Source organism: Aythya ferina (assembly GCF_964211825.1).
Source record: "Aythya ferina genome assembly, chromosome: 14".
Taxonomy (NCBI): domain Eukaryota; kingdom Metazoa; phylum Chordata; class Aves; order Anseriformes; family Anatidae; genus Aythya; species Aythya ferina.
In genome coordinates, this window is record NC_140312.1 from 5909205 (window position 1) to 5936906 (window position 27702).

Consider the following 27702-nt stretch of genomic DNA (forward strand, 5'->3'; position numbering starts at 1 on the left):
AAGCCCCGCGCCTCCCCCCACCCCCTCTCCCCCAGCACTACACTTCCCAGCAGGCACCGCGCCCCCATAGCGCTCCTTACCCCCCCCCCGAAGACTACATCCCCCGGCGGGCAGCGCGGCGGGGAAGCGGAAGTGACGTGGCGGAGCGCGGCACGCGGCGCCAGGGGGCCTGAGGGGGAGCGAGGGCCGCGCCATGGCGGCGGCGGCGGGCGGGCGGCGGGAGCTGCTGGCCCTCATCCACCAGCACCTGCTGCGGGCTGGGTACGCCAGGGCGGCGCGGGAGCTGCAGGCACAGCTCGGGCAGGTAACGGGGGGGCGGCCGGGGGGGGCTCCGGTAGGGGGAGGCCTTGGGGGGGGGGTCTGGGCCTGGTGGGGGAGGCCTCAGGGGAGGGACTGTGGGGAGGGGGCTGGAGGGGGAGGTCTGAGGGGGGAGGTTTATAAAAGGGGGTCTAGAGGGGGGGAGGTCTGCAGGGGGAAGCTTGGAGGGGGGGTCTCTGGAAGGGGGGGGTCTCTGGGGAGGGGTTTCTGGACGGGGGGGTCTCTGGGGAGGGGTCTGTGGGGGTCGGTGGAGAGGGGGTGTATAGGGGAGGTGTTGGAAGGGGAGGGTTTGGGGGGAGGGGGCTACAGAAGGGGGTCTGGAGGGGGGTGGTCTGCAAGGGGAAGCTTGGGGGGTCTCTGGGGAAGGGTTTCTGGACGGGGGGGTCTCTGGGAGGATGTTTGGGGGGAGGGGGTTGTGGGGGAGGTCTTGGGGGGCAAGGTCTAGGGGGGGTGTCTGTGGAAGAGAGTTTAGAAGGGGGGAGGTCTGCAGGGGGAAATTTGTGGGGGGTCTCTGGAGAGGGGGGGGGTCTCTGGGAGGAGGTCTCGGGGCAGGCACTGGGTGCTGCCCCCCCCACAGGGTGCCCAGGGGGTTCCAATGCCTGACGCTCGCTCTCTGTCCCCCCTCAGAAGCTGCTGCCTTCCCTGGCCACCTCTCTGGAGGAGATCTTCACCCACTGGGAGAAGTAAGTCGGGAGCGGAGCTGCTGGCGGCCGGCCCGTGCTACCCGTGCAGTGGTGATTTATAGGGGTTTCCCTCCACTTGCTCTCCCCCGAGCCCCTGCTGTCGGGCGGGTCGGTTCAGAAGGTGTCTGATAAAGTTTCCCTAGGTTAGGGGTAAGCTTTTACGTAGCTCTCAGAAGCTGGAGGTGCTTCTTGCTCATGGAGGTCGATACCGGAGTGTTGTGGGGACGTCAGAGGCACGGTGCACTGCGAGGATCTCCCCCCCCAGCACTGTTTCACTTTCTTTTTAAAGCCACGTGCTGTACGGGGAGATCAGCCCCAGCTACACAGAGAACGTGAGCAGAGGCTGAGGTGTTCAGGGCTCTTACAGGGCCTTAAACCTCGGCTTGGCTCCAGCTGCTGCTTTCACCCTGCCCGTTCAAGCCCCTGCACGCTCAGCCCGATGCCTTCCTGTGCAGTTCTTCCACGGAGCGCCCTGCCTGCAGTGAATCTGCGCCTACCCCGTGCTCTGGGTGCCTGGGTGCAGTGGTGCTGAGCCAGCTGGGGGCTCTGCCTGTGGTGAGGAGCTCTTGTTCTCCTTGGCCTGGTCACTGATGCTGAGCTTACCCTGTGACAGTTGTCCTGGGGGCTGCTGCAACCCCTCCCGTGCATTATTTATTACTTTGAAACCTGGGGGGTGGCGGGGCATTCGTGTTGTGTTTGATTCCTTGTTTTCTGGTGTCACCCACGTCTCATGGTTCCACCCGTAGTGGTTTGGTTTGTGCGGAATTTGCCCCGCTTAGCCGTGTGGGTGAGCTGTGGTTCTCATTTTTTTGTCACTTCAGAGGCTTTTGGCCCCGAAATGCCCAACCTCAGACTCTGTGCCGTGCCTCTTACCCATCTAACTGAGCCTGTCCTCGCTGCTTTCCTGCAGAACTCTTTCAAAGCCAAGCTAACAGTAGGGATTTGCAGTTATTAAGGAGTGGCCTCCCTCCAGGGCTGTGTTCAGTGTGCTGGGCGGGCAGGGAAGGTTGCAGAGGTGCCTGGGTGTGGTGGGGAAGCCCAGCACGGGGTGCAGGAGGAGCAGGCAGAGCGCTGCTGCCCTCAGGAGCTCCAGGCTGCTGCACTGCTGCCCTCCTGCACCCCGTATTCAGACCCCTGGACACACGTGACAAATCCTCACAGCAGCTTCTGTCCCATTACCAGCCACTGCAGAGTCAGGTGTGCTGCCTGCCTGTGTAGCTTGCCCTGCGTTTTTTTTAAAAATATATTTTTAAAAGGGTAATTGGAGTAAAAAAAAAAAAAAAAAAAAAAGGATAATTGGAGTAGTTACCAGGACTTTGTAACAGCAGATCTGCCTTGGGTCTGGCTTGGCTTAAAACAAACAAGTGGAAGTAGCCCTGCACAGCTGAAACACCCTCCCAGGAAGCACCATCTTTACTGACCAGATTGTTGACTGGACTTCTTTTTAAATCAGATCAACAAATAAAATAAGGCAAAAATAAAATAACTGGCACAAAAGTGGTTTCTTTGTTTTCTGCCTCTGACAGTTACGTGTGTTTAAGGGCTTTTACCAGCTTAGAAGTGCTGCACGTGTGAATCACACAGACGTGTGCCCAGCCAGTGTTACCCTCCCAATAAAGCTAAGGTTTTACCCATGCCTTCATTTGAAAAGTAACTTTAGAGAGAACTTTAGCCATGTCATCCGTCCTGCTGGTACAGGTAGGATTCCGAGCCTGGGAACATCTTTTTCCAACTTAATGTTTTAATCCACTTAAACAGCTTAGGAGTTTAATGATTGTCTGTGGCCTTTCCCTCCCTTTCTTTCACCACATCTGCTCTAGGGCCAGGCACTTCCTTTCATAAATCTGTCTGTAGCCTGACCCTTACCTCCTTTTGGTCTGATCGCCCAAGTTCAAATGGTTTTGCAGCCTTTAGGCTCACTTCTGAATGACACTACGTGTCCTCGGGGTTGAGCCTGGCCTGAGGGTGGATTGAACAAGTATTCCAACTTGTTCATCGTTCCCCTTTTCGACACGCATTCTGTTCCCTCAGAACTCCCTCGAATGCCAGGAGAAGGAAGGTGAGCGATGACGAGGCAGCCATCCCAGAGAAGATCAGAGTTCCTGATCCCGTGAGCAGCTCGGAGAGCTCAGAGAAAGAAGAGGACGAGAAAGAGAAGATAAAACCCGTGAACGGTAGGAGCCTGCCAGCTCCCTGGCAGGGTAGCAGCAGAGGGTTGTGTAAGAGCAGTCCGATTTGCTCTTCAAACGATGGCTATTCCCTCGTGCTCGTATGAAAATAGGACGACAGATTTATCACCCCCTTCGCGTGTAGCGTTTTTTGAGGAGCACAGATGTCTGCCGAAGCCAGCGAAAATGTTTTAGGATTCGTTGGGAAGGGAAGGAATGGGTGTTGCAGCTGGGGTGAAGCCTTGGGAATCTCACACTGCCCACTGCGGGGCACCTTCCAGCACGTCCCGGCTGGCCAGCAGAGGGTGGCCTGATTCACGGGTGAGGGAAGGGCTTTTTTTTGTTGCTCTGGGTAGCTCTGCTACAGCTGATGTGGGAGGCATTGGCTTGTGCAGCCTAACAACAAAAAAACACCGCAGATACGTGTTGTTTTGGCTCAGTCTCATCTGCTGCAGACCAGCCCCTGGCAGTGTGCAGGTCCTGGCCAGTTTCTTGCCTTGGCTGTGGGCAGGACGGGGTGCAGGAGCAGGGCACCTGCCTGCTGGAGCCCTGCTGCACACCGGGGCTGGTTCTGATGTCAGAGGCTCTGCCCTGATTTCCTGGTGCCTCTCTGTGCAGCAGCCAGCCGTGCCCTGGTCACGAACTCAGCAGTGAGTGCAGAAAGCAGTGAAGATGACGACTCCTCGTCAGAAGAAGAAATGCCAGCTGGAAAAGGAGCAGTTAAGGTAAGAGGCTGCTCGCCTTGGCTTTGAATGCTAACAGTACTCTGAGGCCAGGGCTGGCCTGGATTCTTTGCCCTGTACAGAACTGTGGGCTGGGGTAGATCCATATTTAAATGGCCCTCCTGTGCTGGTAGAAGCCTTCCTTAGCTGTCTCTTAAGTGTTACGGCTTGCCCAGCTGCAAGGTTGCTGTTTAAAATATGCTGTGCCCAGTTTATCCCCTCATATATCTATGGGCTTCTCATTTATTTTCTTTCCTTTAGGTGCCACCAGCTGTGGAGAGCGGCAAAGCTGCCAACTCGCTGCATTCTCCTCACAAACCCAGTGCTCCAGCGGGCAAAGCAGCGCTGCCCTCTGCTGCAAACAGAACTGTGGGCTTGAATAAGCAGCAGCCCAGCGCACCGGCTGCGTCTCCGGCCAAAGCTGGGCAGAAACAGCCTGGTCCTGGGAAGCCCGCGCAGGCTGCAACAGCCGTGAGCAAAGGAGGGCAAAGCAAAGCACCGGTAACAACCAAAGCAGCCGAAAGCTCCAGCTCCAGCAGCAGCAGCGGCAGCAGCAGCTCCTCGTCGGACAGCGAGGAGGAAAAGGAGGCTCCTGCTGCGAAGCCCCCAGCCCCCAAAGTGGGTAAGGAGCCTGCGGGCAGAGCGAGCGCACGCGTGCTGTGGCTTTGCTGCAGGTCAGGTGTGAGCCGTGCCATCGGCATGTCGCTTTCAGCTCGCCTGCTGGGAAGCTCAGAGCAGTGCTTGCTCCTGGGGAGGCTGCAGGAACGCGAAGCAGGCAGCTCTGGAGCTCTGCTGGATGAATCCAGCGTGTTTGCTTCCGCTCTGAGCAGCAGATCCTGTGCTGAGGAGTTTTTTGTGTGCATCTCTGGCAGCATCCAGCACCACAAGGCTGGAGACGAGCGCAGCATATCTGGAGGAGGTGCAGCACTAATCCTGTAGACGCTTCTGGCTTTCTAGACAGGAACTTCAGCATCTTCTCTTTTTTCTTTTAAGTCTTTAGGGAAATCTCTTTTACCGCTTTGAAGAGCGTTTGTTTTGGGGCTGAGGAATAGATTGCAGAAGCTCTGCAAATTGTCCTGCTCTTGACTCTTTCCCCGAAGAGGTCCAGCAGGGTGTCCCTGCAGGAAGCTGTGTGTGGCTGGGCAGCTCCCCACGGGGTCAGAGTGCCCAGGAAGGGATTTCCCATCTCAGCCTGCACCTGGGGAGCGGTGTTTGTGGCTAAACATTTGTCTGGAGAAGCTGTTCCCAGCAGGCAGTTGATGCTTTTGGCAAGACTGGGCCCTCTTCCCTGCAAATCCCCTTAGCCTCTCTCTGCTGCTTGATTTGTTTTTCTGACTTCAAAAGCCGCATTAGCATCGTGCTCGGGGAGCTCGGCGCGGGCAGCAGCTGTAACAGCTCCTTTCTTCTGATGCAGAACCGAAGCAGGCAGCTGGGGCCGCAGAGAGCAGCAGCAGTGAGGAATCAAGTGATGAGACATCTGAGGAGGAGGAGCTTGCCACTCCAGCAGTCCAGGTAACCTCTCCAACCCAGGCTCCTTGTGTCTAGGAAATCATTTGCTTTCCCTTGAAGGGGAGAGAAAATGCTGCAGAGCTGTAGTCTGAGAACATCTCTTCCCCGGGGTGCATGAAACGCCCAAATGTAAGCCCATAGAAATGTGCTGTGTGGCTGGGAGCTCCACTAGCCTCTGCCAGCAGCAACCACTCCGTTCCAGTTCCTCCCAGTGCCTGGAGTGGGGGGAGACCCTTTGATCTGTAGGAGGCGATTAAGCACAACTCCACGGATGTGCCACTCAGGAGGAAGGCAGACAGGGCAGGCAGTCTGTCGAAGAAGCAGCTCGGCTCAGCTGCTCCACAGCCTTTGAGCCTGAACAAGCTTTTCCTGGTCAAACTCAGCACAGAGGCCGTGCATAAAACAGATTCCACATAGCTGCACCTCTCATCCAGTTTCTTCTCCCCCGAACCTGTAAGATGTTACCTGCTTCTCCTGTTCTTCCCGTTCCCAGGCAAAGCCAGCTGTGAAAGCAGCGCAGGTTAACGCAACACCCGTGAAAAGCCCACCTGCTGCTGCAGCACCCGCCAAGAAGAGCGCAGCGAGGCCAACAGCAGTGCCACCGAGCCAGGCCAAGCCCACCCCAACAACGGTTCCTGGGGCCGTGAAGCCTGAGGACAGCTCGGAGAGCAGCGACTCCTCAGACAGCGAAGAGGAGGAACCTCCAGCAGGACCCCAAGTGCGTCTCTCTGAGGCTCTCTCCGTGTTTGCCTCGCCGAGGCTGGGAGTTGCAGCGGGAGGAGGATTTTGTGAACGGATCTCGTGTATAGCAAAGTCATCTCGGGGGTGGGAGGGAAGAGGCGTGAGGGGGAAGGGTGTTTAAAGGCACCTGAATGTCTTTGAGCTTTAATCAAACCTTTAAAAAATAACAAAATCCACCAGTCCTTTTGAATTTAAAAAAAAAATAATATATATATATATATATATATATACACTCAGCAGTTCTTTTCCCATCTGAAGAGGCAAGTTGTCATGGTTGGATTTGCCTCTCAGCTATAAATTGCAATAAATAGCATCGAATTTGGCAAACCGTCGTGCAGCTTAGCTTCCCTCCTGTGGAGAGTGCTGCTCCTTTACCTCACTGGAGGTGACTGTAGTACCAGAAGGCCGATGAGAAGTGTCTGGTCTTATTTTCTCATCTTGGGAAAGTATCCCCAGCCAGCTGGTTGAAAGGATGCCTCATCTTTCCTGCCAGTTGCTAATCTGTCAGCATTTGCCTTTCCCAGGGGGCTCTGAAATCTTGCCTTGATTACGGTCTGAGGAAATGAATTATGCTAATATGGGATTTGCCTTCTTTCACACTGCTCTTGTCTTCTCCAGACGAAGCCACCTCCAAAACCCTCCCAGGCCATCCCACCCCCAGCGAAAACCACACCAGCAGCATCGCTCGCCAGCAAAGCAGCTCCAGCAAAACCCCTTCCTCTGTCCCAAGGGAAGCCAGCCCCAAAACCAGCAGTGCCAAAGCAGGCTAAAACCCTGCCGGGAAGGACTGCTGCTCCCGCAAAGCCTGCTGAAAGCACAAAGCAGGAAGAGAGCACTGACTCCTCGAGCAGCGAAGAGGAGGATCTGCCTGTGCCTGTCAGCCAGAAGGTGGGTGGTACTGCAGGCAGCTCGGTCCTGAGCTTTGGGGTGTGCAAAGCCACTGGGTGCTGCCACTGATCGGGTCGGGTTGATGGCTGGATGTGATGATCTCGAAGGCCTTTTCCATCTTAACTGCTTGGTGATTCTGTGCTCCTGAGGGTTCTCCAGATCTTTCCTGAGGGGGAAGTTGCAAAAGCTGTTGGAAAATGCAGCAAGCAAGCTCAGCTGAGGACTGGTATCCCAGCAGCAGGAGAATCTGTGCGAGGGGAAGAGAAGCCAAGTGCTTCTCGCCAACCAGTCTGATATCAACTGGTTCATTCCTCTTGTGCCTTGCCCCTTTGAAATGGGCCTTCTGTGAGGGCTCATCAGTGCCATGGTCTTGGCTCTCCTGCAGAGGCTTGTTTTGATCCCTCTCTCTTTTGTTGGCCCACCAAATCCCTTTGTGGAAGCATCCTCAGCTGTAAAAGCATCCTCAGGTCCTTTGTGGGGAGACCTGCACTGCCTGGCAGCAGCAGGGCCTTTTGGAAAGTGCTCTGAGAGCAGCATTTTGGAAATAGCAGCTATTATCTGCCGGGGAGGAAGGGAACCCGGGGGCAGAGCCTCACGTGTCCTTGCAGGGAGGCTCTTTGTCAACACATCCTTACAGTACTGACAGGCAGGAGCCAGAGAGGCTCCGTGTTTTTTTGTCTTCCTAGCCTTGGTCTGCCGAGGTGGGTGGAGGGGGACGCATCTCGAACAGTTGGCTCCGTGCTGCTCTCTTCCTGCGTGATTCCATGTGAAAATTCAGCTCGGGGTGGCAGGTGCAGCTATTCTGCTAGCTGGACTGGGGGGGCTCATTCTAAATCTCTTTTGAGGCTCGTCCATCCTAGCAGGGCTGTAGGTGAGGAGCGTGCTAGGGTGGGTTTGTTTCCCCCCAGTGCTGATTTGAAGCTGGCAGCAGCAGGTGGCTGTCTTGCAGGGTCTATTTAACCACGTGGGCATCTTCCCTCCTGCAGAGGGCTCTTACCCCTCACCAAATGCAGTCAGCGAGGTCACTGGGGGAGCTGGGTTACTGGGGGAGCTCTCATTTTTACCAAACCGGCCTTTTCTTCCCGTGTTAGCAGCCTGCAGGCAGAGACCTGAAGCGAAGGCTGAAGATTAAACCATTAGCTTAGCTGTGTCCACGGTCCTGTCCTCCCAGTCAAACTCTTCTTAGCTCATCCTCACCATCTGCTGCTTGGGCATATGCTAACCACTGACTTTCTGCATCCTGCAACTTCCTCTGGCTCCTGTGCAAGATCCAAACAGATACAGAGCGTTGGAAGCTGCTTCGTCTTTCCCTGTGGGGGTGGATTAGCACAATTAAAATGAACATCATGCCTAAATTGAACTGCTTAATTGGTATGTTTACCCCTGAAGACTCAGAGAAGTTGACAAGGTGTTTGCATATTTTTGGGGAGGAGGCTGTTGGAGGGGGACAGCGCAGAGTGACCTTAACGATGCTGTGAGCGGCCTTTCTTCTGGAAATGTTAGCTCTGCTCTGCTTCCCCTCTTCTGGACGTGCTGAGCCACAGTTGGCACTCAGGCCTTCCATGGACAGGCTTCTGTTTCAGCTCAGCAGGACTGGGCATGAGATGCACGTGTTGGGAACCTCTGTCACCCTCCAGCATCCCAGGAGACCCCTCATGGGCCGTGCCGGTAGTTGTGCCTGCAACTTTTTATCTTGGACCAGAGGGAGAGAGCCAAATCTCCCGTGAGACAGTTTCTGCCTGTCTCCTGCCTCCTGCTGCTGCTCCTTGCAGGTGGCCGTGACACACCGTGACACAGCTGAGCTGCTGGCCCCAGCCCTGATGCCCTGGCGGTGTTTCCCCCTGCACGGGCAGCCACAGAGTGTGATCCCTACAGAGTGTGATCCCTGCGTGGCCTGGCATCGCTGCCCATTCCTGCCATGCAGCGCTGCATGATGCCAACAGCCCCGGGTGGCAGATGGGTTGTGCAGGAGCTGAGTCATCACTGGTACCGAGCTGCAGGCAGCTCCTGCCTCGGGGGCTGCAGGGGGAGCAGGAAGGATGATTTCCTCTCCAGTTATTTTCCTCTTCTCGGAGTTACTCCAGTACCTGTGACTCGAAGCTGTCACAACCCCCCCCCCTCTGTCACCCTGCTCCCGGGGTGGAGTTGAAGCCACGCTGCTGGCCCGATCCCGTCTGGAGCCTCGCCATGGGAAGTGGCAGCTGCCTGGCAGGGACCAAGATGAGGTGGATGGAGGGACCTTGGACTCCCTCCAGGAAGATCTGAGGAGTCCCGAGGCTGTAGAAAAGCTTAGGGTGGTTTCTCTGTGGATGCTGTGCTGCTCTTTCTGTGCCAGGGTGCTTCTGCACAGCTCTTCCGTAGCTTTTCTCTGATCTCTTAACTTAGAAAAGCAAGCAGTCCTCATGCCATGCAGCCAAGGAGAAGGAGAACCCAGTCCTGTTGCTGTGAAGGTCTTAAAAGTGAGTTAGCAGGGCTGGATCTTGGGAGATTTTCCCCTTGCACTGCTTGGGAAGGAGAGGGAGAGCAGCTCGTGCATTCGAGTGGACCATTTGAAGTCTCATTCCTGCTTCAACTAGCTCCCTTTCTTCAGCATTGCAAATCTGGCCTCTCTCCTGGAGATAGTGACTCACTGGTATCAAAACAAAACAGCCGAGCGAGGTTTGCGGCCCCCCCCCTCCCCAAGTGCTCGTGGAGGTTTCTGTTTCTCTAAGCAGAGTCAAAATGTGCTTGGCTTGCTCCGCGGGCTGTTCCGTAATGGGATAAACATGCAGATGCTGTTGTCTGTTTGGCGTTTGGCTGGGGGATGATAAACACTGCCCCGGTGGCAGTCCTCGGTGGGGCCGTGCCAGGCAGCGTGATAAGATCTGGCCTCCCGGGAGGCTGCTGGGCTGCTGGCCAGGAGCAGCCCTCGGATGGACCACGGCTGTCGGGGGGCTTCTGGCCCTCTGCTGCGGGGCTGAGAGCAGGCGTGGGCTCTGCAGCACCACGGGATTGGGAAAAGGGGGTGACAGGGGCTGTGTGGCAGGGCAGGAATCCGTCCTCCCCTTCTTGCAGCAGCTCCTGGGCCCTCAGATGGCACCGAAGCCGGCTGCTGTCACGTGCGGGGTGGGATGGGGCAGAACAGCCCGGAGCTGAGCGATGAGTGGAGTAAACTGAGTGGGCGCAGAGCGCTGCCAGCCTGCAGGATTTCTGCGCCTGGTGCAGCTTCCAGCTCTCACAGTGAGCACTCTCTCTCCCCCTGCTGCTGCTGGCCTTCAGCGGGGTGCAGGAGAGAGGTCTGCGGCCCTCTGCCCAAACCAAAAGAGGGGCTGGGAAGAGAGCAGCTCCCCCAGCTCACTCCCAGTTGTGTGCCTGGCGCTGCCGTAGCTGTGGCTGCCTCGTGCTGACGCACTGGCTGCTTGGGAACCACCTCACGGCCTGTCCTGGGGCATCTGGGTGTGGATGGAGCTGTTCAAGGCACATCCTAACGGGATTTCTGTGTTGTTTAAGGATTATTAAGTTCTGCTAAAGGCAGTGACTGAAGCCACTTCCAGTCGTGGCACTCCTGAGGATGGAGTGAGTGTTGGTCACAGCTGTTAGGGTTAAACAAAACCCAGCTGGAGCTGAAACTGCACTTAAACCCCTCAAAAACGCCTTTACTGACACGGCTTTTCTTTGCCTGTGTTTCTTTTTGGTTAAGAGGTTAACAGAACAGCCTGGGCCCGTTCCCAACCTGAGCCAGGCTAAAGCCGGGGTGCCCGAGAAGGCAGCAGGAAGCACTTTGAAAAGCCCGAGCTCGGAGAGCGGGAGCAGCGACTCGTCTGACAGCGAGGAGGAGTCCCCGGCGGCACAGCCGCAGCCTCCGCAGGCTGGTGAGTCTCTGGGAGTGGCCAGGATCCCTCACATCCATCCCCGTGCTTTCCTCTTCTGCCCTGCACGTGGAGCTGCCCAGCCTGTTAGTGAGAGATCCCCTCCTGGAGGAGAGCAACCTCTGCTTGTGCTGACGGTCTCTTTTTCTCCCCCTGCAGCGAAAACCAACGCCGTGCCCCAGCCAACGAGTGTGAGGAAGGCCCCGGCTCCCACGCCAGCCCCGCTGCCAGCCCCAGCCCCTCCTCCTGCGGACAGCAGCGATGATTCCAGCGAGGAGTCGGACTCGGATGAGGAAGTGGTTCCCCCCACGCAGGTAAAGAGCTGCCGACCCGCCGGCTGGGGGCTCTTGGGAGGTAGCACAGGAGGCAGCAGTCGGGTGGGTGACAGGGAACCTCCTGTCAGCTGGAGGAGGGTTTTTTGGCAGCACCCCCGGGTCTCAGTGACCCCTTCTCTGCGTGCACGTGTCAGCAGGCTTGCTGCTGTCTGTGAGAGTGGCGGAGGGTGTGAATGTTTTGGCAGGAAGGTGACTGGTTGTGCAAGCCTCAGCCTAGGCCTCCTCTGTCCCCTTGGCCCTACTTGAGGGAGTTAAGCACGCTGGAAAAGAAGTCAAAAACCTCTCAGGCGGAATTTTCCATGGGCAGGGGAGCTCTGAGACAACCCACCTGCTGGTTCCTCCAACAGCTGGAGCTCTCTGGACTCCTGCTGACCAAGCCTCGGGAGGCTGGAAGGAGCTCTCCTGAAGTGGCACGGCAGTCGTGCTGCCCTTCAACCACAGGAGGAGGCAGACTGCTACCTCAGAGAGTGGAGGCGACCCCATATCCACGCAGAAGACACTCCTGAGTGGGTGTGGAGCTGATCCCAGCTCTGTAACTGAGTCTAGGGCCTGAGCTGCCTCTGTGTGAAGCCAGCTTGGGTGTCCCTGCAGCTCTGCTGTAGTTTGATCCCAAGAAAAAAGCACGAGAAAGCCTTGACTGAGGAGCGTGGCTGCCATTCCTACACGGTGGGGGCTTGGCTGCTCTGCAGGGGCTGGTGCCACGAGCCAAGTGCACTTCTTGTCCTGCACACGTCTGCACACACGCGTCCCCTTTCTGGCCGGTACCCTTGCTGGGAGAGAGGGATTACGTGCGTTGAAGGAAACCCTTCCCCGTGTTGGCCCAGCTCTAGGACCGATGGAAAGGCTGCCTCTTCCCCAGCTGGTGGGAAGGCAGCCAGCCTAAGAAGTCCTTGCTTAAAGCTTGTTTAAAATACCAAGGCTATAAACTAACGCAGTTGCTACAACTCGAGTTCTGTGCAGGACGGCGGAGAGCCTCGCGTCAGGTTGGCGGCTCTCTGTCCTGTGGAGCGCTGCCTGCCTTCCTGAAGGCCAGATGTTGCGTGAGAAATGTCAGCCCACCAAGGCCCAGCTCCTCAGAGACGAGGAGGGCTGCCTGCTAAGCCTCGTTTGTAACACGGAGCAGGAGGCTGAGCGCTCCCTCGTTGTTCCTGCTCCCTGCTCTGCTGGCGTTTGTGTCAGTGTCTGAGTTCTGTGCCCCTGGCTCTTCTATTTTTAACCCCTCTTACGTTTAGTTGGCTCCAAGTGTGAGGAAACACAACTGCTTCTTGTTAATTTGCTCTCTAATCCGTGGCTTGTTTGAGGACCCGAAGGCACGTTTGCCCTGTGGTTGGTGTCCTTGCTTTGTGTCTGTAGCCAGCTAACCCTCAACGTGTGATATAGTAAAAGGAAAAAAAATCTGAGCATTAGGGCTGTGCTGAAGATGATGGAAGGGCTCAGGAGCTAGCGGTGGGTTGCTGTGTGTTTCTCTTTTTCCCTCCGAGTAACGCTCTGTCCTGATTTTCTCTCCCATCTATTTCAGAGCCTGTCCCAGCAGAACATCAGACCGAGCACGGCTTCCAGCACAGCGGCTGCCAAGGCTGTTGCCCCGTCCCCTTCTGGGAAGGGGACAAAAACGCCTGCTGTCCCTCCGCTGTGCAGGGTGCCTGAGAGCTCGGGGAGCAGCACAGTGCTGGGAGAGGTAACGGCAAGAGATGAATGTGGGGAGCTCCCCTGGGGAGAGGTGGGCGGACGGGGTGGGTGTGCTGGAGCCTGAGGCTGGAGCCGCGTCCCCTGCTGTGGGAGCTTGTTCGGGGAGGAGATGGGGGAGCAGGGACTGCTCTATTTTTCAACCACTGTTATCACACTGGAAGGAGTCGGGAGCTGTCTGCTTGGCCACAGCTCCCTGCTTCACCTGTGGGTCTGGGCGAAATGGGGTTCTCTGCGCCCTGCCTGAGAGCTTTTGGGCTCTCTTTGATGCGATATGGGACTGAAGGAGGGCTGAGGTGGTCCGAGCCCAGCTGCTCTGGGCTGCTTCATGCAGCTCCGTGGCAATGCATTCAATTTTCCTCTCCTTAGGCCCTTCCTCCTCCTTGCCTAAAGCAGACAGCCTCCCCGGGGAAAGCTCCTGCAGCCAACACTGCTGCCCTGCAGCCTCCTCCGGTGCTGAGGAGCCCCACGGACAAGTCGAAGAAGCCAGGCCTGCAGCCAGCACAGGACTCCAGGCTGGGCCAGGCTGCACCCCCTAGCCAGGCAGAGGAGAGCTCGGACAGCAGCAGCTCCTCCGACAGCGAGGAGGAGACGCCCAAGCTGCCCCCTAAACCAGGTCAGTTCTCCCAGGGTGATGCTCTCGGTGCTGCTGGGCAGGCTTGGGGTGGGACAGCTGGGGGGTGTCACCTTCATGGCACAGCTGGAGCGCAGTTTCTTTCTCTCCAGCTGTGCCAAGTGCTCCCCTTTAGAGGCAGAAGCCTCTTGGGGGCAGTCCCCGTGTACTGGGTAACTGAACTCAGCCCCAGGTGGCAGGGGAAGGTTTAACGGGGTGAATTCTGCTCCTCCAGCAGGCGTGCTGCAGAAAGCAGGAGGGACTGAGCCAGGCCACAGCTCCTCCTCGGACTCCAGCGAGGAAGAGGAGGCAGTGTCACAGGTACGGGCGGGCTGGGGTCCTCTCCTGTGTCACCACTGACTCCTGGGTGGAAGGGAGAGGGCTGAGCGAGTTCTCAGCCAGAGCAAATGGGTGCCGAGTGGGTTTGCCAGCAGGGGAGTGGGGGCTCCGCTGTGAGTAAGGCCGTTTGATGTGGGCAGAAGCAGCTCTCTGAATCTGGAATGCTTCCCCGGGCAGCCAGGCCTCGTGCTGAGGGCTCGTGGCACCTTCCCCTGCCGGAGGGGATGGAGGAGGTGGTGCCGCGCAAGGGTTAAAACAGAAGAGCTGGCGCGCGGTGCCGATAGCTGCAGGATTTTTCCCCCCTTTTATTTGTAACTTAACCCGTGTCCAAGCTGTTAAATTCCCTTTGTAAGTAACGTGCAGGGCGTGCAGCACATCTGCAGTGCATTAGCTGTGCGTGGGTGCCCGCTAATGGCCAGGAGCCTCCCCCGTGGCTGCTTTGCTGGGCGAGAACAAAGGAAAGACCCTGTCGCTGTCAGCTCTGGCTGCTGCAGCCTCAGCCAGGGTCTGGCAGTGCTGCCCCCTCTCCTGGCAGCCCGGCCTTGCTGTGGCCTCTCCGCAGGGCTGGCTGAACCCTGTAGGATGGCTCTGCAGGTGGCCAAAGGGGGGCTCTTTGCTTGGGGTGTGGGGGCAGTAGCAGAAAAGGCAGGTGTGTGCCTGGTGGGAGGGAGGCTGCCCTGCTACCACTCCTCCTCAGTGTGTCTGTGCTGTTTCAGTCCCTCCTCGCAGGCTATCCGGGCCCCTCCAGCACCCCGGCAGCACCTCAGGCACCAAAGACAGCTCCCCCCCAGCCCGTGAGCAAAGCAGGGCAACGAAAAGCAGCCGTGCCTGCCGCTAATTCCCTCGCCAAGGTCCCTGTGAGAGCAGCCCCAGCTGACAGCGACAGCAGCGACTCGGAAACAGACGTGGAGCAGGTGTCTGCAAACCACAGAGCAGGTGGGTCCCTTGGCAGAGCCCGAAATCTGCTTGGCCCGGGAGCAAAGCTGTGCTGGCACGGCCGTGTGACACTGGGACAGGGGCCTGCTCCCGTTGCAGCTCTGCTGCAGAGCGCAGCGTGGAGTGCTGCTGCCGTCTGCTGGCTCTCCCTGGCCACGGCGCTGTCATCTCCTCCCCGAGCTCCCCTCCTGCGCTGGCTGCGTCGCGAGAGCGTGCTCTGTGCTCCTGCTGCTCTGTGTCCCTGCCTTTTCCAAGCTCTGCTTTGACTGTGGTAATTAAAGCAGGAAGCAGGCAGGGCTCTCGCTGAAAACTATGTGCATTGCTGTGCTGTGCTGGGGAGGGCTTGTAGGGAAAGTTCAAACGCTGCCTGGAGAACATCTCTGCAGTGCCAGCACCCCTGGGGTCTTTCTGGGCGCTGTTCCTGGAGGGCAGAGGAGGTAAGCAAGCAGGAAAACCTACAGAGAAGCAAAACGTTGTGCCATTTCCCTGCCTCCCAGTTTGGTTTGCTGCACGCCTTCCACCTCGGGGAGCCCCCGACTGGCTGGCTGTGGTGTTCTGGGACGGAGCGCTCTGTGCTCGCCCTTCTGCTGCTGTTCCCCCTGCCCTGGTCCGCGTTCTCCTGGGATGTGGCCAGGCTGTTGGGGCTGTTGTTACCCGCTTCCCAGAAATCTGATGGCAGGCTAAGGCATCTTTCTCCGGCCCTGTGGTAAGGGATGGCCAGCAGATCTGTGCTTTTGGGGAAAGAACCGGGTATTCCTCTTCAAATGCACGTTTCCCTTCTCTGCTGACCGCATTCTGTGTGATCAATGCTCACAAAGTTATCTCTCTCTTATCACTGTTCCTGCAGAAACCAACCCCCCTCCAGGACAGGAAGCCCCAGGAACCTTCAACAAAGAGAAGGCGGCCGGAAAAATGGATCCAGGTTATACCAACCTCAAACCTTCCCCGGTCAAGAAAGCCCTGGCTGTGAAAGAGAACGATGTCGGGGCAAAAGGGACGCCTGTGATCCCCGTGCCAGGCACACTGCTCTCCGTCCCACAGGCAGAGGATTCGAGCTCGGGGAGCGAAAGTGACACCATAGCTGCCAAAATTCCAGCAGTGCAAACGTTGGGAGGGTCGGAAGAGAAAAAGAAGAAGAAAAAGGAGAAAAAAGAAAAGAAGGAAAAGAAGAAAGCTTCCTCTGCGGCGGGCAAGGCTGTGAAAGCATCGAAGAGCAAAGACAAAGAGAACAAGAAGCAGAAAGCGTCGCAGAAGCGGAAACTGCCAGGAGATGATGGGGCCGTTGGGCAGCCAAAGGAAAAGAAGAGGAAAGAACAAGCTACCGAAGAAGTACCCAAAAAGAAGAAGAAGAAAGCTGATGACCTGGGGAAGCAGACAGGCAGCAAGGAGAAGAAAAAAACAAGTAAAAGTGAGTACCTGTGTGCTGTCGCTGGGGGCTGCGCTTGCAGCATGGTTTGTGCAGCTGCTGCGTGTTCAGCCTCTGGTGCAGGACCTTGTAAGCAGCACCCACCTTGTTACTAGCTTCATCTGCTTCCCTCCTGCCCCCCCAAAGCCAATGCCAGGTCCCTCACTCCCCACTCCACTGAATTTTCTGCACTTTTGGCACCGGGTCACGTTGCAGGGAGCAAGCTGGGCACTCCTATCCCGCATCCAGCCTGGTAGGCACTGCAGCAGGTCCTTACTGATCCTTGCAGGGCGAGCTGATGTCCCAGTGTGTCTTCTGGGGCGTGACCTGTCCCACCAGGCCATTTTCCTTTCCTGGCCTTTACCAGGGCTGGCAGAAGTTGGAATCAAGCCTGCGCTGAACCTCCTGAGGCCTCTCTGCCTCCACCTGCAGCCCCCCGGGCTCGGGGAGAGTTCTCAGCAGCTGTAAGCCACCAGACCTCGAAGCTGTTCTCTGCCTGCTCTGCCAGCGATGCAGAACAGCTCTGATTCACCAGCCCCGGCCCCTCTGACGTGCACTGAGAGTGAAGGGGAACTGTGGCAGGTTGCTGTTACCTCCCGAGGGACTGACTTGCTCCGAGCAGGGCAGAGGAAGCCCCCTGTCTGTATGCACAGGGCTCTGTGTTGGAGCTGCCCAAAGGCGAGCGGCTCAGCCAGGAGATCTGGCTCGGGGTTGTTTCTGCTGCTTTCAAACCCCTGGAGAAAGGGGAAGAAGGCAGCAGCCTCCTGCTTATTGCTCCCAGTTAAGCATTTCCTGCCTCTCCTGCCTGTGTCTCTGATGCAGTTTGCTGCCCTAACGCAGTGACCCTTATTTTTCCATTGCAGCACAGCCTGCATTTGCAAATCCTAGCTGGTTTGGTGCTAGCTGCTGAGGGCTGCTTCCTTATGAGAGACAGAGATAAGATGGAAGGGCTGGGCCAGATCTAGGGTTCCTGTTCTGTTCTCCTTCCTTCTGGAGGAGGCAGACCTGTCCGTCAGCCCTCCTGTAGGTGCACAGAGGTGCCCTGCAGCCTCTTTGGCTGTGCTGAGCTGTGTCCATCTGCTGGTAGCTCCCTGTGCTCTGCTTTCTGGCACGTGCCCAGCCTCCAGAGCTGAGTAGTTCCTCGGCAGCAGGAGGTGGGAAGAGAGAGGCAGCCTGCCGAATTCTGCGTGGTGGGATTCAAGTACCCTGGCCTTGGGTACTGGGGAAACAGGCCTGGGCTCTGCCCTCGCCCCGAGGTACTGCTGGGGTTTGGATGTGACCAGAAACACACCAGGGACGTCCCCCTCTCAGCAGAGAGCTCTGTGTCCCCTCTCGGAGGTCCCGGCTGACTTTTGTTTCCCCTCTCCCAGAAAAAAAGAGTGGGAAAGAAAAGAAGAGCAAAAAGGGGGCTGCAGAAGGGGAGCTGCCAGCAGACGGCTCTGCTGACGTTCAGAAGAAGAAGAAGAAGAAGAAGGTAGGTGCGACGCCCAGGCTGGGGCAGTGTGGGGGAGAGCTGCTCTGAGGAGGGCTTGTGATGCTCCTGCCTGCTGTGCGTGAGGCTGGAGAGGAGCAGAGCCGTGTCCTGGCCTCCTGTCGGTACGGGGGGGGCTGCTGTTGCTTGTGGGTACTCCCGAGACACAAAACGTGATCCCTGGTTGTGTGGGGTGGGGGTGGCTTGGGGAAGGGCTTTGTCCTGTATCAGTTCTCCTTGGAAGGGTCAAACCCAGGAGCCCTTTTGTCTTCAGGGAACCTACCCAAAGGTCAAGAGGCCTTCCTTCGCTGCCTCTTCATCTAGGTGTTTTCAGCAGAAAGGGGAACTCCTGGGGCCTTTTGGGGCCATTTCATCCCCTCCCAGGGGCTAGGAGAGGGGGCAGAGGGAGGCAAAGGGGTGTTCCTTGTTCCAGCCATGTCCCTGTAGAGCTGTGAGCCGAGGGTTCTGGCTCAGGGCTCTGCCTGGCCCTTTATTTGTGGTGCGGGCAGTACTGATTTGTCTCCCACCCTTTCCTTTTCCAGAAGAAGAAAACATCCGAGCCTGAAGGCATGTTGTGAGAAGGTACATGGCCCGGGGGAGCTCTCAGTCGGTCCCTCTGAGCGGCGGTAACCTTGGCCAAATTCAGTCCTCCTGGGCCAGCCTCGGGAAGACAGTGTGCCCCCTGAGCACCCTCTGGGAGCCCAGCTGGCCCCATGCTAGAGAGCCAGGGAGCGGAGCAGTGTCAGGAAAGCCACGTAGGAGTGTGCTGGCCTCTGGATGTGCTTGACCTCGTCTCTAGCTGCTGAGAACTAACTGGACGTCCAGCCGAGGCGTTGCTGTCCCCTGTCACCAGCCTCGCGGCGTCCGTGCTGACCACAGGGAGCTTGGCAGAGCGATGTGGATCAGCTGGCGAAGCTCGAGCCGGCTGGAAGTGGACCAGATGGATCTGCCCTGGCTCTGCTCAGCTGTGAGGCTGTTACTCTCCTTCCCCATCCCTAACTCTTTTAAATCCTCTCCCCAAAGGTACCGCGGCCCTGTGATTAAGGATTTATGGGTGAAGATCAAACAGAAGAGCGGACAGGAAGCTCATCGGGAGAATTCCGACTTTTTTTTTTTAAACAATAATTTATAACTTCTTTTAACTGTGACTTGTAGAGCAGAGCAGTGTAACTTTCTGCCTCCTCCTGTCCTGCTGGGGCCCAGAGCTGCGTTTATTGCCCTCCCCAGCTGCACCAGAACTGCTCCGAGGGAGGCAGTTTGACCAGAGAAGACCCAGCTCGCGTAGGCTGCTTCCCTCCTGGTTGACACCCGGCCATCTCTTTCTCCTCACAGAGCTCTATTTTTAAGAGAAGAAACTTTTACTCTCTCTTTTTCCCCTTCCACGACTCGTGGTGTCAGTCCTTGTGCTGCCCATGGAAGAGAGCTGTTTCGGTTTAGTTTTTATTCTAACCCTGATGGGAATGGTTATCGTGTCCCGGGAGTTGCACTGAGCAGCTGTTTCCAGCAGCTGTTCTCAGCCAAGGCTGCATATGTATATTTTTTCCTTTTTTTTATGGAATACAAAATAAAAGGAACGGTCAGACTTGGCTTCAGGTGTGTCTGAGGGAAGAGGAGCGAGGAGCCCTTTGGTGGGGGGGCAGCACCGTGGGGTTTTGGAGGTGGGGAAGGAAGGACCAGCCCCCTCCTGCTCCTTCCCAGGCCGTGCAGCCTGGCTGTGGGCTCTGCTGGCTGCCACCCTCAGCACGTGCGAGGTGTGGGCACAGCAGGGAGCTCTCCTTGCACCCCCTCAACCCCTCCCAAATGCATTTGAAGGTGATTTCAGCCTCCACAGAGCTGAGCAGGGGCCACTGGACGAGCAGGGTAAGGAGCGTGCTGTGTACCAGTGTGCCCGCAGGGGCCCTGCAGTTTTCTTTTCCTGAAGTCTTCGTTAGGGCAAGTACCCAGCTCTGGGGCTGCTTGCTTCCGAGGCTTTCTTATTCAAAAGTTTATTTGAAATAATTAGCTTGTGACATCATTTGTAAAGGAAGTATCAGATCGGTCAGGAAGATTAAAAGCCCCTCTGCCTCCAGGCCTGGCTCCTATTCCCACTGCTACCCCGCCCTGAAGGGAGAAGCTGAAGGCACCTATCCCTACAAAACTGAGTATTAAGAAAAAAAACACCAGAAATAGGAAGCTTTAGTAGGCTAACAGAGCCCCTACCTACAGGCTTTAGTTAAGAAGCTGGTGGAGGTGGTTTTGCTGTGTTTAATGGTTGTTCAGGCCAAGAAAGCAGGCGTTAGTGGCTCGATCTTCAGCAGGAGCAATCGCAGAGCCTGGGCTGGGGGAGAAGTGCCCTGGGGGCCAGGCACAGGGCTGGGAACCAGCTGGTGTCCTTCACACAACGCCCTCACTGCAGCTCGTACCCCTTCAGCAACAGGGGAAGGGACTGGGGGTCTGCTGTGGCTGAAAATGCTTCCAGCCTGCTCCACCTCCAGTTATAGGAAATGTTTCCTCTGTAGCATTGATCCTGGGGACAGCCCCGGCCAACTCTCATCAACCCCAGGCCAGGCCCTGGAGCAGGGGAGGGGAAGCGATCACTGGGAAGGAGGAGTGCCCGTGGGTGTTTGGGAAAGCGAGGGAAGAGCAGAAAGGGGATAGAGCAAAAAAAAAACCCGAGCTGGGGTGCTGAACGCCGCGTGGGCAGCTGCAGGTGTCCTCTTCTACTTGGCTGTTGGGAGAGAAAGAGAAGGGAGGGATCAGCACTGAGCCCTCTCTGCCCCCTTCATCCCCCCCAAACCCAGACCTGTGTCCCCATCCCCTCCCGTGCCCGGATCCCCGAAGCCCACCCCTTTCTCTCACCTTTCTCAGCGCCCAGCTTGAGCATGTCCACCCCGGAGAAGATCATCTCCTCGGGCTCCGTCAGCGCGGCCCCTGCAGGGGGACAGCAGCAGCTCAGCGTGGAGCCCCCACGGCCTCACCCAGCACCCCGGGGGCTCGGCAGCACGGCGCACGGGGCTTTAATTGTATTTTGGGGGAAGATTCATGCGATTCCTTATCTCCTGGGGCACCGGGAGTCGAGGGGACGGGTGCCAGCCCCGTGCTCGCCCTCTCCTCTCCCTGACCGTGAGCTGGGCACGCTGCTCGCCCCGCCACCTACCCGAGCAGTCCAGCTCTCCCCGGGTGGCCGTGCCCTCAATCCTGGTGCCGTTTTTGTAGCAGCACCAGCAGTAGCCCGTGCTGGCGTGGCACTGCTTGGGCAGGTAGTCCCCGTTCTCATCGCACTCGGGGCGGAAGCGACCCGGATGGACACCACCAAAACCGGCCTCTGCCTGGCACTTAGTTTGCACTAGGGCAATAAAAAAAAAAAACAAAAACAGACGGGAGAGGCCGTGAGCTGCTCCCTCGGGCTCTGCTACCCCCCGGGAGCCCAAAGGGCTGCAGCAGGGGGCAGGCAGCGGGGCGAGCCCATTTGGGGAAGCAGCAGCAGTCGGGAGCGTGGCCTCGCTGGGATTTCCCCAAGGAAACCCGTCTCCCCTGGTGGGAGCAAGCACCGTGACCCTGCCTCCTCATCTAGAAGCAGCTAATTAATTTTAGAGATCCGCCTCGAGCAGCTAATTAACTTCAGCAAGCTCCCTGAAGCGGCTAATTAATTTTACCCCCCTCAGTGATCCCCCTGAAGCCCCGGGGTAACCAAACCCCGAGGGGTCCGGGCACTGCTCTGGCTTTTCAGCCTTGCTTTTTCTCCCCAAGGACCTCCGAGGGGAGGCTGACCGCAGGAGGAAGAGGTCAGGAGGCAGGGGACAAGGGGTGCAGCTGCCTTTGGGGTCAGCCCTAACCCCCCTGCCAGCTCAGGGCCCCCACCCCGGTTACCTTTCTCCGCTGGGATGGCTTTACGCTCGTCCGGCTTGGGGCTTTTGGCCATCTCGAACAGCAGCCACTTGTGCATCCAGGACTCGAAGGACTGTGGAGGGGGGAGCGGCGTGAGCCGGGGGCTGCCCAGGGTCCCCAGCCCCGGTTCCAGCAGGATTTATGCTGCCCCCCCCCCAGGCCATGGCAGCGAGGGAAGGGCAGGGGGACAGAGACCGGCACCGACCTTCCAGTCCGCGTCGGTCATGGTCTTCTTCAGGCTCTTGAGGTTGCCCAGCAGGCTGTCCTTCAGCTCCGGGAACATCTTCTTAGGGTCAGCCTGCTGCAGAGGGCACGCGGGGTGAGACAGAGGGAGGAGGACGCGGGGACGGGGCGGGGGGAAGCCCAGCTTCCATCACCAAACCCGGGAGCTCCAGGAGCCCAAGGAAATCCCAGTCCCAGCCAGCAGAGCTGGCAAAAGGGTCCCATCGCCTCATCGTGGGGCTCGGTGGAGCTCCCGGGGCAGCTTACCAGCAGCAGGTGCCTGACTTGGTCCTCGGTCTTGTTGCTGGGGGGCCCCATGTCCTTCACGGGCTGGGGAAGGGAAGCAGAGGTGGGGGTGAGCACCAGGGGGGTGAGCACAATGGGGGCTTTGACCCCGCACGGTTTGGGGCACGTGGCCGCAGTGTGGCTTACCGCGTTGTCTAGGGAGGGGGCGAGAGGCAGGACCCTCATGGCCAGGGGGGTGTTCACCATCGACATCTTCATGTTGCTGGCGGACTTGCTGCCTGCCGAGGGGGGAGCGGTGTGAGGAGCAGGGCACAGCCCCTCGCTGTCACCCCCCCGTTTTAATCCCCTGGCTCCAGGTGGTCCTAGCGGGGATCCCCACACCCCCGGGGACCACCAAGCCCTCTCTGTCTCCTGGCTTTGGTGGCAGAGCAGGACCCGGTGCCTCCCCCCGTCCCCTCCCCATCACGGCGATGCCCCGGGGGGTACTGACTCTGGGGCAGTTTGCGCTGCAGCGCCTCCAGCTGCAGGTTTTGGGAGGTCCTGGTCAGCTTGCTGATCTGCCCGTTCTGCTGGTACACGAAGTAGATGGTGACGGCCTGGCCGGCGATCAGCAGGGCCACCAGGATGGACAGCGTGGACAGGGCGGCTCTGCGCCCGAAGGCAGACCTGCGGGACACGGGGGGGGGGACCCGGTCACCATCGCGGTGCGCATTTCCAAATCCCTTCCCAATGCCCAATGGAGGAGCCCTGTGGTCTCCACTGTCCCCAAACCATCCCCAAATCCTGCTCTGAGGAGCTCACTGGCACCCAGACAAATGCAAACCCCCCCTGGGCACGGCCGGGTGCTGCACGAGCGATTCGGCTGCGCTCGGGTGGCCGCCGCGCACCGGGAACTGAAACCAAGGTGGGGACACGTGGGGGCACCCACGGGGCTGGGGTGTCTGGGGTACAGCCCTACGTGGGGCGGTGAGGCCGCCCGAAGCCTGGCTGGTCCCTGGGGTCAGAAAACACGCCCTGATTTATTTCTAATTTAGTACAAAAATTGGAGAGAGCAGAGGAGCGAAGCCCCCGCTCACCGCAGCCTGGATGCGTGCCCAGGGTGTGGTGTTGGGATTGTGCACAGAAGTCAAAAAAAAAAACAAAAAAAAGGCAGAAAATGGCTACGTGGCCTGGCCCCGAGCCCTCCTGGACCATGTCCTGCCCCAGGGAGCCGCCCGTGCCCTGCGGGGTGCAGCACCCAAGGGTGCTCCCTGCACATGTCGGGATCTGGCCCCGCTGCCAGGCTGTCTGCCTGGTGACCGATGATGTCACCGCTCCCGGGTTTTTCATTGGCTGGGGGTGTTAAATCGGGGGGGCAAAGAGGTTGGGAGGTGGGGGCTGGCTGGGGCATGGTGGCGGCCCCATGGGGCTGTGGGGCCATGCTGTGCCCTCGTCCGCCCTATAACCAGAGGGGAACCTGCCCGCCCCTATAACGGGGATGGGGACCTGCCCCACAGCCTGGACAGGACCCCCCCTCACCCCACAGCCACGTCATGCCCCCCCCAAACCCCACAACCAGCACACGAAGCTCTCGGCCCCACAGCCACGCCATGCCCCCAGCCACCACGCAGCCACGCCATGACCCCGCTGCCCCACCGCCACACCGTGAACCCACCCACCCCATACCCACCCCATGCCCCAATCACCCCCAAAAACCCTCCGCGACCCCCCCTCGGTCCCCAATCCGCCCCCACCCCATACCCACACCACGCTGCTCCACGTCCATGCCGTGACCCCTTCCACCCCATGGCCACACCACAGCCGCCTTCGCTCAACCTCACCCCATTTAGCCCCCCAGCGTGACCCCAACTGCCCCACAGCCCCCCTGTCCCCCCGTGCCCCCTCTGGGACCCCCCCAGCACCTTTGGGTGTCCCCAACGGGGAGCACCCCGCTGCCGCGGTCGGAGATGAGGTCCCGCTGCTCCTCGGCCATGGCTGCACCGTCGGCACCGAACCCAAACCCGATGGGGAAATGAGAGCCCTGGGGGGGGCCAGGGCTGGAAATACCCCCCCGGGGCACCCCCCCACTGCCACCCTCGGCGGGGGGGGGCAGGAAAAAAAAAGCCCCATTGGCTGCTGGCAGCCGCATCAGCTGTTGCCAGGCAGAGCTTTGCTCAGAAGGTCTCGGGTCCAGAGATGATGCCGGGGCCCGTCCCGAATATTGCAGCTGGGTGCAATCCCAAATATCTCGCTCCTGTCCCAAATATCTCGCTGCCACCACGTCGGGCATCGCCTCCCGTCCCACCACCACGCCGTGACACCCGGCACAGCACCACGGGGCTCTGGGGTCCCCAGGGGTAGGGGATGGGGTGTGGGGTACAGGGTATAGGATGGGGGAAAGTGGGATGTGGGGTGCGTTGGGGAGGGCTCCCAGCCACCAAAGGGGCTGAGGGGCACCGTTTAATGAGCTGCCGGGTGTTCCCAAGCCCTCACACCCTGCCTGCGGTGGGTTTGGGGTGCCCATGAGCAGCCCCCACCCCAAAGCCCGCACCCCAAAGCCGAGGGAGGAGGAGCAGCCCCACAAATTGGACCCCACACACCACAATGGGGCCGTGCAGCCCCCGTCCCTGCACAGTGCTGGTGATTTTACAGAGGGATTTTACAGCAGGAGCACAGCCCTACAGCTCCACGGCCCCAGAGGTAGGACCCAGCAGGGCTGCAGGCAGGGAGAGCAGAACTGGGAACGAAATTAAAGGGGTGGCGATAAAGGTGTCACCAGTCACTGGGCAGCCCTCGGCACACAGCTCCTGCTGCACGATGTTGTGGTGCTGGGACAAGGACAAGAGGGGTTCTTTAGCAAATATTCCCATTTCCCTGGGACTTCTGTGCCAGCAGGGCACTGAAAAAAAAATAAAATAAAAATCTCAGCCAGGCAGCTGAGAAATGTGGCCTGGGGAATAACCGGAGTCACCCCCAAGGACTGGGGCAGGGGCTCGCAGAAGCCCCCTTGCACCAGCCCCAAAGGCAGGCATTAATTAATGAAGATTAATGAAGAACCTCTGCTGCTCTGAGGGCAAGCAACACTTTAGCACGTCTGTAGAAACCAGCAACACACCCTGGGCATTCAAAAGGGAAAAAATCCCATAAAACCACACGGTAACATCTCCAGCACCCAGCCCGGGGAGGCACGGAGGGGATCCCAGGGATTTGGTTTCCTCGGCCCCTCGCTGGGTGCAGGGGCAACGGGGCTGCGAGCCCCCAGCCCCAGGGCCGTGGCACCAACACAGCTTTTGGCCCGAAGGGGGAAGTGGGGAGCGAGAACAGGAATTTGGAAAGCGAAAGCAGCGATTTCATGGAGCTCTGCCCCGTGCTGCGGGCCATGAGCCGCGGGGGGAGAGGGCTGCAACGGAGCCCTGAGCCGGGCCTGCCCCTGGCACCGAGCCCCCCGCGGGGCTTTCAGCACTGCATCAGCCCTGGCTCTGCACGCAGGGTTTTAATTAAAAATAAAATTAAAAGTAATAATAAAAAAAAAACACTTCTACTTTGCACACGTGGCTGTGGCATTTGAAGTTTTACAGAAGTAAGTTACCGGTTTTCCTAGGAAGATGGCGACCTTCCCTTTAGCAGCTTTCAGCCTTTTATTTATTTATTTATTTATTTATTTATTTATTTATTTTCCCCAATGTTTCTTCCATCACCTCAGGGCTGTGCCCGGCCCCCACCAGCGGGGTGCAGCCCCCAGCCCCACATCCCCCCCAGCCCCGGGGTCCTGTCCACCCGCCATGGACCGAGACCATCCCAAATCCCTCCCCAGCCCAGTCAGCACGGCTCCGTTGTGTGCCGCCCATGAGAGCTGTGACGCTGTTACAGGGGCTGGGGATTCGGCTGTGTTTTTTGGGGGCAAACCGAGCCACTTTGACATCTGGGATAAGGAGCAGTTTGGGGGCTTGGTTCCCACTTGTGTGCTGCCCCAAGGCCTTGACCCAGGCCTCACAGCCTTTATTTCAGACACGTCGGTGGAAATATCCCCGGGGACGCTCCCCTGATGGGGCTTGGTTCTGGCAGCCCGTGACAGCAGGCACAGAGCTGGGAGCTCTCACAGGGCCCTGGGAGCAACCAGCGAACACAAACCCATCGCTGCCACGTGCCTGCCACCTCTCGGCTCTGTTTTTGGGGTATTTTTACAGGACTGGCGGATTCACACATGACTGCACAAGATAAACCAGCTCTACAGGGGCAGGAAGGGGCACAAAGCGCACGAGGCCTCTCCAGGAGGCCCTGCCAGGCCCCGGGCCCTGTGCTCCCACCACAGCCCGGCTCTCCCCTTTCTCTTCCTCATTTGCTGTTTTCTCTTCTAGGGGATTTCACGCTGCTGCGGGAGGTTGTTCCGAAGACGTCAGATCAGCTGAAAAAATAAAACAGTTTGCCATTAAGCGCCCAGCCCACGCACCGTGCTCGGCGCAGCAGGAGCCCCTGGCTCACCGAGGAAGGGCTCAGTGGCTGCTCAAGCAACTGGTGGAGAAAAGCGAGGCATGAATTGGGGTTACAGCCCCTGGTCCTGTGGGGACACAACCCTGCGGCCAGCCCTGACCCTCCTGCGTGGGAGGGCTCAGCCAGGCAGACCCAAAGCTGCTCTCAGCACACCTTCCCTTTTCTCCGAGCTCCCTGCACGGCGGCTGTGCTTCCCAGAGCTTTCCCCAAACACCCACCTCCCGAAGCAGCCCAATGAACATCACCGTGGACAGTTTAACATCAAAACAACAACAAGGTTTAACTGTATTTTAACTGTATTCAGGATTATTTTTTTAATAAAGATCGCACAGCTCTGCCCCGTCCCCTCCTCAGCACCAGACTACATTCAGCTCCGTGCTGCCTGAACAAACCACCGTTGGCTTCAATTTTTCAGCATTTTCTCCACACAAAGTTCAAAGAACACTTAGAGTACAGGAAAATGGCTATTTAAACTGCAATAATGCACTTTTAAGGCAGAAGGGAAAGTTTATTTCTAAAGTTTTCCACAGCCGCGTATAAAATTACAAACAAAACACCCCGGCTATGCCAAGAGAAATGCTGGCTTAGGAACATGGGGCCCGGCAGAGATTTTTTTTTCCACACAAACGGGAAGTCATGTATTAAGCAACAGCTTGCAGAAAACCCACCGCTCGTTAGCTCGCTGACAAGCATAGCTTTCTTTTCCACAGCAGGGACACCTCGAAGAGATCGTGACTAACTCCGAAACCACAAGCATCCAAGCTTTTTTAACTACAGAAAGTAAGGCGCGCCATGGCTTCAGATCAGTCTCATTTCCTCCACCGACTTACATCCCCTTTTACTGCTAGAGCCGGGGAGCTGAAAACGGAGCTCGGCAGGAGCAATGTGCCCTGGATCTCGTTTGGGGTGAGCGGCCTCACTGGAACAGAGCCTGCTTTGAAAGCAGAGCGCCTCCGACAAAGCTGCTGGTCAAGGTATCCTTTCTGGTAACGAGGGAGGTGGGTGGGTGAAGGAATCCTGTGAAGTATTTTAAGATACAAAGGTGTGGGAAAGCCTGCAGGAAAGGAGTGAAGTCCTTAGACATCAGGATCTTGAGACAGATTTTGTCCAAGGGCCCAGGACACTGCCTTCCAGCTTCATTTATAGGCCACACATCATCATTTATACAATGATCTGTATTTGCCATGAAACTGTGCTAAAAATTCTAAGTTTTCATCAATCCTGATTAAGACACA

The 27702-nt window shown here is 58.0% G+C and overlaps 2 protein-coding genes across 14 annotated transcripts; one reads left to right on the forward strand and one right to left on the reverse strand.

Moving 5' to 3' along the window:
* The first annotated feature begins 182 nt into the window (after nt 1-182).
* Nucleotides 183-20335, forward strand: TCOF1 (treacle ribosome biogenesis factor 1). Of its 11 annotated transcripts, none has more exons than XM_084535637.1 (18): nt 183-304; nt 946-1001; nt 3033-3175; nt 3788-3894; nt 4153-4513; nt 5306-5403; nt 5894-6118; nt 6760-7029; nt 10709-10880; nt 11037-11191; nt 12732-12890; nt 13268-13514; nt 13747-13832; nt 14567-14786; nt 15634-16204; nt 17570-17665; nt 18208-18244; nt 18686-20335. In XM_084535637.1, exons 1-18 carry the CDS (start codon nt 194-196, stop codon nt 18704-18706), a joined length of 3135 nt encoding a protein of 1044 aa, XP_084391763.1. In that variant the 5' UTR covers nt 183-193; the 3' UTR covers nt 18707-20335. The 11 variants fall into 11 exon arrangements, with proteins under 11 accessions (XP_084391763.1, XP_084391764.1, XP_084391766.1 ...); XM_084535638.1 differs by having other exon boundaries at nt 18211-18244; XM_084535640.1 differs by having other exon boundaries at nt 15634-16194; nt 17562-17665.
* Nucleotides 19891-24109, reverse strand: CD74 (CD74 molecule). 3 transcript variants are annotated; one of them, XM_084535642.1, is made up of 9 exons: nt 23899-24109; nt 22488-22663; nt 22184-22275; nt 22019-22081; nt 21735-21830; nt 21512-21602; nt 20799-20987; nt 20501-20572; nt 19891-20369 (listed from the first exon to the last, which is right to left on the reverse strand). In XM_084535642.1, the coding sequence occupies exons 1-9, from the start codon at nt 23967-23969 to the stop codon at nt 20362-20364; spliced, it is 858 nt and encodes a 285-aa protein (XP_084391768.1). In that variant the 5' UTR covers nt 23970-24109; the 3' UTR covers nt 19891-20361. The 3 variants fall into 3 exon arrangements, with proteins under 3 accessions (XP_084391768.1, XP_084391770.1, XP_084391769.1); XM_084535644.1 differs by lacking the exon at nt 20799-20987; XM_084535643.1 differs by lacking the exon at nt 20799-20987 and having other exon boundaries at nt 21512-21633; nt 21700-21830.
* Nucleotides 24110-27702: the final 3593 nt, after the last annotated feature.